This window comes from Zeus faber (genome assembly GCF_960531495.2).
Source record: "Zeus faber genome assembly, chromosome: 5".
Taxonomy (NCBI): Eukaryota; Metazoa; Chordata; class Actinopteri; order Zeiformes; family Zeidae; genus Zeus; species Zeus faber.
In genome coordinates this window covers 12269570-12280512 of record NC_137192.1, presented here as the reverse complement: position 1 = coordinate 12280512, position 10943 = coordinate 12269570, and the positions used below count along the sequence as shown (strand labels likewise).

At 41.8% G+C, this 10943-nt stretch overlaps 1 protein-coding gene across 1 annotated transcript in view; it reads left to right on the top strand.

The window, feature by feature from the left end:
• Positions 1-212: 212 nt before the first annotated feature.
• slc2a9l2 (solute carrier family 2 member 9, like 2) overlaps positions 213-10943 on the top strand; it is a gene marked incomplete at both ends in the record, with an annotated part of 129885 nt that continues 119154 nt past the window's right edge. Inside the window, 2 exons of the mRNA XM_080000966.1 lie at positions 213-236; positions 349-453. Of these exons, the coding sequence (XP_079857092.1) occupies positions 213-236; positions 349-453 (129 nt within the window). The remainder of the gene's footprint in view (positions 237-348; positions 454-10943) is intronic.

Below are 10943 nucleotides of genomic sequence, written 5' to 3'. Positions count from 1 at the left end.
AACCTGTTGCTCCTTAGCCCAACCAATGAGCATCAGGTGTGGCTGCTCAAACCATCCCATCCATACACCACAAGAACATACTCTGCTCGGTGACATGTATAGTAAGAGGTGACAACACCAACAAGATAATAAAAGGATTAATGTCATCACAGGTCAAGCGACATAACAGTTGTTTTGTTTTATCTCAGAAGGGATTCGTCTTGAGACCCATGATGGCCTCTCCGGACGCAGCTTTCGTAAATGTTTTTCAATTAACGGTCCCCTGCCCCCCAATCCGCCATGTGTTGGACACACACTTTTAGCCTGTTGATTCCATTGGTTCCATTGTTCTTATCTTCCTCTTTTCAGAGGCAACCAATCACAGCCTGCCTGGTGAGCGCAGCCTTCTTCGGTGCCCTGGGGTCGTCCTATCTTTACGGCTACAACCTCTCTGTGGTCAATGCTCCTGCGGTGGTGAGTCAAACTGTTATGTCCCCTATAGCGACCCCCCCCCCCCCGCCCCCAGCTCCATTGTCTCGTTTGCGCTACGAGAAATCAATAAAGTTCGAATTAAGCTGTCCAACGCAAGAGATTACACACACACACACACACACACACACACACACACCATCAGGCATTAACCTTATATATATATATATGTATATATATTTAAAAAAAAAATAATAATAATAATAAAAACAAATAAATATATATATATATATATATATATATATATATATATATATATATATATATATACAGTATATACAGTATATTATATATATTTATTTATTCATTTGATTTGTGTCTTTTTTATCTTCTTTAAAAAGGAAAGACTAATTATAACAAATTAGTTCATCATAACAATGTTTAGTGGGTCCTTGTGCGTGTTTACCATTCCGCTATTGATGATATTCAGTTAAGCGGCGTCGCCAGCGAACTGTTGTGAAAATAAATTGTGTCGTTTCCAGAGAGAAAGGAGTTGTCAGATTAGATTAGACTGCCCACCCATCTGTTTCACCAAACAAATTCATATGCAGCCATTGTATATTGCTCGGTAATTGTATTGTTCAGTGGCTTTGTGACTCCCCGATGAACACAATCAAGCACATGCATGCACACACTCACATACTGTGTGTTTATATATACATATATATACACAAACACATGCCCAAAAAACTGATATATTCATAGGAAGCAAACTATTGATATGAGTGAACACGAGAAACAGATGAAATGAGCTTGATCGTATTCCCCTTGTCGATTGGATCGTTTGAAAAATTAATACATTGAATGCACAGGATTTTTACTCTTTTTCAAAATACTATCCTGTAATGCATGGTTCCATGATTGATAACACAGAAGGGGAATAGTTTATGGGATTTATGGAGGCAAATGACACAAAATAGTCAACCCGAGTGATTGGGATCAGAATTTTTGATCCTTATTAGGATCCATTTTGAGGGAATAGATTTCCTGAATTTCGCCCTGGGGATTAATAAAGTGTTATCTTAACAATCCACGTTATACTGCAACCGCGATTGCCCCATTGTACTGTGGCTGAAGGCATTCTGCCAATACTACCGTTTAAAAGATTCTGAGGCCAATCGCTCGAGTTCACTCCAAATGATGAACATAATGAACTCCCAATGTCTCCACCTATATATGTAATATTTCGGTAAACCAAAGAGTGTTAGTAAACCAATAAAAAGTGGGCTGGGTTCTCTTCAAGACCTTTGACAAAACACACAGCAACATTGAATGCATTTGCGTCTAGTGCAGACAACAATTGTCATTGAGCCCCTATTCAACTGCTTTAATTAGAGCTCTGGTTAAAATAGACCAAATTATTTTTTTACTGGGAAATGTGCTAGGGTGTTTAGATGGGAAATTCAGGCCTCAGAAGCATCGCTGATTGGTTGCAAAATGTTGTGTGGGGCAGTGGTTAGAGCGGGGATTTTCTTTATAATTAAGTATTGTTAGGTATTGGACAAATTAAGCGGTACCCATGATCAGATGGCGAGCCTCAGAAATGGAGATTCAGCCGAACCAAAGCAGAATGGAAGAGAGTGGGGAAAACAGCAGAGCTTTGGTCCGTTGTCTTTGTCTATAACTGTGCAGTGTCCAAAGTTCACTCTGTGATTTCCTCATATGTTGTTGTTCCTCAATGTTGAGCCTTGTGCAGTGCAGTAGCCGTAGCCATTAATGTAATCAAAACTCCCTGCAGTCTACATATTTAATGGAGTGTACTTCTATGGATAATTAGCCTGGAATGCAACGTTTTAAATAATTGAGACCATAATTGTTAGTGTTTTATGGTTTAACAGTCTTCCTGCAGTATTTCAGCTTGTATTATTATTTCGTTGTCTCTCATTGGATTTCAAATCTCAAAAGGAATTTGAACACAGGAAGTTACATTGAAGTCATCAAGTGCTGTCCCAAACCAGCATTGAATATGTCCTCCTCTGGGTAGTAAGATGCTCATCATCAATCAATAATCAATTATTCCTTAATCAAGTTTCTCAAGGAGTAGAATAGAAATGTATTGGTTTCTCAAGGGTCTTCCAACTACACATTTTAAGAGAAGTTGAAAGTAATAGACAAAATGTAGCTCTATATTCGTATGTAATAGTATTTGTTTAAAGTTAAAAAGGTGGTGACCTCTGGTTTGCTCACAGTTCTAAGACTAGGCACACAAAACAAACGTTTCACAATATCAACAAAGAATCCAGGAATGCATTGACAAAGGGCAGGTCAGTAGGGATTAAGTTACCTATAGGGATCGTCAGGTTTCCCGGGCAAAATTTAAAATTTTGTGTGAGAAGAGGAGGTAGGGAAGGGTTAGGGTGGGCAGAGAGAAGCCTCTATTTCAGGGGTCTCAAACTCAACTTACCTGGGGGCCGCTGGAGGTAGAGTCTGGGTGAGGCTGGGCCGCATCAAGTATTCCACAAAAAAAGGGTTTCAAGTATTTCAAAAATAAGTACAACTGATCCAATCCTTCTCAATCTTTATTAATAACAGTTCAGGACATGAACGGTTCTTCAGAACACAGGCTTCTCTTACCTACTCCTTGCTGCCAGAGACCTGGCAGCGCTTTCTCACAGCTGAGCCACATTTGGCTTGAGGGAGGAAGCAGTTGAGACCCTCAGTGTGGCTTGAAGATGCTCATCAGTGAGTTTGGACCTGTACTTTGACTTATTAAACTTCATGGTGGAGAAGAGCTTTTCACACAGATATGTCCATGTTACTCCACCTGTCTTAATTCTTAACATCAAGTCTATTGTACCATGTTTTGTATCTTTTAATTTCTTGTTCTTTTTGATTAAATTGTTCTTGGTAAATTTGTTTTCTTTTGCGATTGCACATATCTGTCATTTTTCCTTCACTTTATTTCTCTTGTAATTATAATCTATAACTTCTTATATTCAGGTGCTAACCACCATTTGGCTTTTGTTCTTGCCGCCCATCTCATGCTATTCGCTATCCATGTAATTAATCCGTGTGATTACTCTTGTTGAGTCTGCCCACTTCCTGAGTCCTGTGTACCTTGCACTGGGTGACAGGATATATTTTCCTTCCACTTGGTGTCACTCCGGAATCACCTTTCAACCAAATGACTAACGTTGCTAATTTGCGTTGGCTAACTTGTCAACAAACACCAACGGAAGCTGTCACGAGCCTGAGCTATGGTAGCCCATAAGTGATAAAAAAAAAATAAAACGCCCAGGCGAACGACTCGCACGCGAGTTTGAGACCCATGCTCTAGTTGGATTTTGAGTCGGCTAGAGGGGGCAGATGGAAGCCAGGGCAGATGGCCGGTGACTTGGCCACCACGACTGAACCCCCCAAGCAGGGTTTGTTAGTGTTGAGGAATGAAGCACTCATTAAAAGTTGTGTACCGTATGATTAGAGCCACTTCTGGCCAAAGTCTATACTTATCTATCAGCTAGTAGAAGCTTTTGCAATAGTTGCTTTGCTGAAGTGAAACCAGATTTGATGAATTCATTCCAGCGGTCTCGAATGAAGTCAGTTTCCTTCCTGCGGTGCTGTGTGATTTCACCAGAAATTCTGTGTATTTGTAATTGCAGTCTCTGAGAATTGCTGGAATTCTGGAACGTGATGTGTATTCCTATGCTGAGTTCAGACTACATATCTTTGGCCTGATTTTCCAATTGCAGACAGCTTTTTGGAGATAGCCGAGCAAAGCCTCAGATCACAGTCTAATTGGCGCTCGCTGCTGTGAGTGACAATCACTATGTGTGAATTGTTACTGACGCGATCCGAAAGCTCGCCGATGCCTCGCAGACTCCCGAAAGACATCAAGTAGTCTAAATATCTGGTCCTGTCGGGGAGCCATACAACCAGCTACAGCCGGTGAGAGCAGATACGGGGTGAGGGGGAGGGGAGGATTCGAGAAGGAGGAATGGAAGTGCGCCGGAGCAGGAGCCAGAAACCACATGCCACACTGCAACCTGGCTACAAGATCAATATTTTTCACAATTTTCTGACATTTTATTGACCAAACAACTAATTGATTAAAAATAATAAACCAATATCTAATAATGTTAATTATTGTTTTTATATATTAATTATTATATGATGTATTTTTTTTATTAGTTACTATAATAATAACTATTAAAAGAACTTGGACCACTTGTTTCTGCTGACGTCCAAGAAAAACATCCTGTCCTGCGCATGGTATCCCGTCATTTCTGTCATGTCACTTCCCATGTGTGTTTTCGTGACAAAACCTAGTGTTACAGAAATTAAAGGGTCGCTTGAATCTGCAGTTCTTCAATCGGTTGTCTTAAATAAAGTGGCAGACAGACGTTGGTTTTACTTGTTCAAGGGTCGGATCAGAGATGTGCACAGTAGCAGCTCTCTGAGTCTAACAGTTTATTTTCAGGGAGTCAGGGAATATATGGTCAGTTTGACATCACAGATACAGAGAATACAGTCAGCTTGACCTCACAGGTGCAGAAAATAACTGGTCAGGCCAAGATAAGGCACGCTTTGAGGATGGGGCAAGTTTTTTGGCAGGAACCCAAGGGAGGACACAATCGAAAAGGTTTGTGAAAGAATTGACCCTGTGTGCTGAAATAAAAGTGTGTGACTGGAAGCTACATGAAGTTGTGTTCTTCATTATGTATGTGCATATATGTTAATGTGATTGCATGGATTAAGTTATATTGTTACAGTAGTTTGGAGACCCGACAGACTTGTAGCAGATCTTGTAATGTAGAAAAAAGAGAGGGTGGAAAAGCTGAGCTCAAGTGGCGAAAAACAAGTCTCCACATTCTTTATGACATCTATAAAGAGAGGATCAGCACTGTCCAGCACTGCTGGATCAGTGCTGCATATGACATGGTTGACCACCACATGTTATTAGACCAACTGAAAAACGTGCTGAAAAGCACGGGCACTACTTTGTTTGTATAGGTAATTATAGGTAATTACGCAGAAATTACATGCAGAGTTCCCCAAGGCTCCATTCTGGGGCCTCTTCTGTTTAACATCTACATGTTCCCACTGGCTCAGATTATGGAAAACTATAAAATATTTTGTTATTATGTATAATTACGCAAATGACACACACATTTACTTAACCAGGGGACTATGTTCTAATACAATGACTGATCAAGTGCATTGAACAAATCAGTGATTGAAAGTGCTAGAATTTTCTCCAATTAAACAAAGACAGTACTGAAGTAATCGATTCTGAAGCCAAGGAAAAACGACTAAAAGTCAATGCTCAGCTTCAATCGGTAATGTTGAAAAGTGCAAACCAAGCCAGAAATCTTGGTGTAGTCATGGACTTGGACCTAAATTTCAACAGCCACATTAAAACAATCACAAAGTCAGCCTACTATCACCTGAAGAATATATAAAGGATTAAAGGACTTATGTCTCAGCAGAATTTGGAAAAACTTGTCCATGCATTTATCTCTAGTAGACTAGACGACTGTAACGGTGTCTTTACAGGTCTCCCTAAAAGATCAATCAGACAACTGCAGTTCAGAATGCTGCTGCTCGAGGCCTCACTAAGACCAAGAAAGTGGATCATAATACTCCAGTTCTCAGATCTTTACACTGGCTTCCAGTCGGTCAAAGAATTGATTTCAAAATACTACTGTTGGTTTATAGAGAACTGAATGGTTAAGGGCCAAAATACATTTCTGATTTTCTGCTAGGTTATGAACCATTTCAGTTCATCTAGGACAGGTCTGCTTTCTGCATATCTGGAACAAACTCCCAGAAAACTGCAGGTCTGCTGCAACTCTCACCTCTTTTAAATCAAGACTGAAGACTTTTATGTTTGCTGCTGCTTTTAATAAACTAAATTTGCTTTTGATCCATTTCTTGCACTGCACTGTTAGTTTTATAACTTGATTTCATGCAAGATTTCTTAACTTTGTAATGTGTTCTTCCTTTAACCATGTGTTTCTTTAACAGGTTGTCTTGATGAATTAATCTAATCTAATCTAATCTAGTGCAACTGAAGCGCATTTATAAGGGCCCAGACTTTCCAGTGATCTTTCCAGTAATCCACCCACTTGCACACTGGCGCTTGACCGTGGCCGCGTCACAGTGGGGCGCACGTCATTATGCAAGCAGCATCAGGTCTGAATGGAAGGATGTGGATCCGGGAGCTGCGAATCCATTGACATGATAAATAGGTGTTGGTTTGGAAAGACAGATAGAGAGATCAAATGCAAGGTCTAACTTAATGCCAAATCTAACCTTATTTAATAAATATCTTATTATTCTAAAACGAAAAGTCGGTAATTTTTTTGCCGTGCGTGTTTCATAAAATCACGTGGAAGAGAGAGAGATTTATAAACAGGAGACACTTTGTTACCTGCGATTGCCTGGGCGTAAGAGGGTTAAATCATATCTTGACATTATTATTATTATTATTATTATTATTATTATTGTTACTGTAATAACAATAATAATAATCATAATCATAATCATAATCATAATCATCATAATCATAATCATAACAGGTCGCAGTCCGTGGTGGTTTTCTAAACGCACTCCAAAAGCAACTAAAAAGTTATAGTGAATAGTGATCAAGTGATCAAAAATGACATTGAACCATGGATGGCATTGAACCTCATAGGACCATGGACCGCGCCCCCAAGCAGCCGCAATGTTTGGCCCGCAGTGAAAAAAAACAACTTTGTGGTAGAGTAAATTATATTCAATTAACTGTCATAATTTCTTAAGATTCAGTGAGAACTACAATTTCTTAAATGTGCAAAGACAACTTTTTCAACTTCCCCCCTAGCTTTTCCAAGCGGTGTTATTGTTCACGACACTGTCATGAAGACAACTGGTTCGCTTTCCATTTTCATCAGAGCATAGCTCTGTGAAGTAAGGCACTGCAAGAAAAAGTGTTCTTTGTTTAGAATATTAAACGGCAATGGATCATTTGTTTGTTTCTGGCTGTTAGCGTTAGCAACATGGCTAACACTGCTGCTAGCAGCCTTGCTACTCTCCAAAGCAACAAACAACCGTAACAATCATAATTTGCACTAGAACGAGGATAAAGGCAGAGCAAAACATGCAGTGGTAATTACAAGTATGCAGCTTGTGTAACTTACTGATCCAGTAGAAAGAATGCCAACTGAAAGTCAGTTAGGAACGCTCTCAAGTCCCAGAGGTCTCTCCATCGAGTGAATGCCCGTCCGGGGTTCACTCTTGTTTTACCTCTGTTATCACTCTCCCTCTTAGTCTCCTTTCCCTTCTCCATCAACAAGTTTTTATTTTCTGTTGCGGGTACAGTTTCCACATCCACTTAGGTTCCACTTTCTGCCATTCTCCGCTACTGGGTGACCCACTGCAGTAAATCGAATGTGTAAGGCTTATACACCTCGTGTCGATTACGCACATTTTAGTATTTTTAGTATTTTTACAGCTTATAGAGCTTATTGTGCGTAATCACCGGGTGTTACGACATTTCACTGCATATATGTATGACCGTATGTATATGTATGTGACAAATAATCTCTTGAACTTGAACTTGAACTCCAACACTTATAGGGAACCAATCTATAACGCTGATTCTGTCATTATTCTAAAGCCATTACACTGTGCAATCAACATTAACTTTACAATGATAAGTTGAGTAAAAAAGTTGTCTTTTGCCCCTTTAACAAAAAAGTTTAATATACAGGTACTCCTAACTTAATGACCAAGTTCCCTTCCCAGGACCCTGTTGTTAAGCGAATTGATAGATAAGCAAGGAACCGCGTTATTTCATGATAAGGGGGCGTGGCCATTGCGAACACTAGTGTAGTGAATACTGACAGACTGTGGGAACGAGTCTGAGTCTGAGACTGAGAACAGTGATGCATGATGAGATGCTTGACGCTGAGAGGCTGCGCACGCAGCGCGTACACAGCGCGCGCGCAGTGTGCACGCCACGGTATTGTAAGCAGCACACAATACAGACTGATCAGAGAGCTGGTCGTAAGTCCAAACGGTCGTGAAACAGGTAGTTCGTTAAGTGAGGAGTACCTGTAAACAGATGTTATTCATGTAATAAATGTGTGGCAAGAGTACGTTTTATTATATATTTATGCAGATCCGCAACCTGCCGCAAAACAAGGGGAAATTGCACTCAACAGCAAAACTTTATGTGAGGCTTGGCAGGGGGGTAGAAGGGGGGCTACTCCTCTGGCAAATTTGCTTCCAGGAGGAGCAATGCGGTGACTCTTTTTCTGGACAGTGTGGATAAAGTGAACAGTTTGGTGGAAAGTGGAGTCCTTGACGCTTTCGTCCCTGTTCTCTTTCTGACATAATGACCATTTCCAACGTGCCCCCATTCATCGCTAATGAATGCCCAGGTTGTTTCCCCCCTTAAATTGATATCCTTAGGTTGCAAAGCTTTTTTTTGTTTAGAACACAAGTCTTTGTGGTTTTAAAAAACAATGCAACTTAACTGAAAATAAAATTTAAATACAGAATTGGTGAGGTGGAATACACTGTTTATCTGACACCATGAAATGAGTGTGGAAAAAGAAGGTCATTTTACCAGAGCCCACACCCCCGAACCCCCAGTCCTCCCTCAACCCCCAGCCCGCCCTGAACCCCCATACCCCCCTAAATCCTAGTCCTCTCTAAACCCCCAGTCCCCACTGAAGCCCCAGTCCCCCCTGAACCCCAGCCCTCACAAAACCCCCAGCCCCCACTTAACCCACAGTTCTCCCTAAACCCCAGCCTGAACTGAACCCCCAGACCCCCATAAACCCCAGCCCCCACTGAAGCCCCAGTCCCCCATAAACCCCAGCCTGAACTGAATCCCCAGTCTCCCCTAAACCCCCAGTCCCAAGTGAACCCCCAGTCTCCCCTAAATACCCAGCCATAACTAAACCCCCAGCCCCCACTGAACCCCCAGTCCCTCCTAGACCCCAGCCCCTATCTGAACCCCCAGTCCTCCCTAAACCCAAGCCTTTATTGAACCCCCAGTCTCCCCTAAACCCCGAGCCCTCACTAAACCCCCAGTCTCCCCTAAACCACAGCCCTCACTAATCCCCCAGTCTCCCCTAAACCGCAGCCCTCACTGAACCCCCAGTTCCCCCTAAACCCCAGCCCCCACTGAGCCCCCAGTCCTCTCTAAACCCCAGTCCCCACTGAACCCCCGGTCGCTACTATTTACAGTTACAGCTTTTATAGACTGAGCTCTGTTGAGCAAGTGCAGTGCAGTGTTCTGCCGTTATATTGCCTTTGTAATGCAGAATGTTGCAAAGTGAAATTGTTGCTGTTGTTTCAGTCTATGGTTAAGTCTATTTTTTTTTAATATTTTTTCTACTTTAAAGTTTTTACAAGTCCTTTTTTCTTTTTTCAGTACAATTTTGTACTGGCCCACCCAAAATACAATTTCTGCCCATGCCACTGTCTTTGCTAGGGGGATGTCTCTGATCTTCTTCTTCTTCTTTCGGCTGCTCCTGTTAGGGAGGGGGATTTCTCTGATAAACTGGAAAAATGCCTTAAATTGGCATAGTGCAAGTGGAGCCTTGTTTTATTTATTTTTTGTCTGCGCATTTACCGCCAGCTCTCTGCAGACGGTAATGCTTTCACTCTAACGGCGTGTGGCTATTAGCGTCGGTGTTTGTGAATTGGTCGTTTTTTGCAATGAGGCTCATTTTTGTGAATTCGCCCCAGAGTGTTTACATTACAATATAATGAATAAGTAGTAGAGAAGGGCAGCATTCGTCGACGCGCCCGGGGACCTGGTAACGAGTCTCCATCGCTTGTCAGACGATGATGTGTGCATGTTTTTGGTGGGGTCCTTACTGACGTTAGGTGGAGGAAACCCCATGTGAGCACGGGGAGAACATGCAAACTCCACATAGAAAGGCTCCTATTTGGGAGACAACCCACCCGGAGCGCGGTGCCAACTGGATCTTCCTGCTGTGAGGCAGCATGCAATGCACTGCGCAGTAGTAGTAGTAGTAGTAGTAGTAGTAGTAGTAGGTAATTATATAGGGTTGGGGTTAGAGTTAGTTAGTTAGTTATATATCCACTTCTGAAATAGTCGTTAAATATATTTATTCCGTGAGCAGCATTGACTTTTTCTTGAAGCATTCAGATGTCTGCTGTCTTGGAAGCCTTTCTCAGATGAGATGCCTTTGTACATCCAAATCAGCCGTAAGGCAGGCGTTCCCAAACACACAAACCGTTTGGAACAATCAACACATTCCAGAGCGGCAACGGCATTACATCAGCATTATTGCGCAGCAGCGGAAATTATAGCGCAGTCGACGTATCGTAGGTCTACGGAGCACTCGCGCTGAATTTAAACTGTTCTACTCATTAGTTACAGGAAAGACTCTGCCCTTCAGTCTCAGAAAGCTCTATCCACCGGGGGGTCCCGCTCCAAATGACGGCTGTGCCATTTGTCCTTCCATTTCATTCACGGAGAAGCCAATTAAAAGTCACCAATAAGTCGGGCTAAT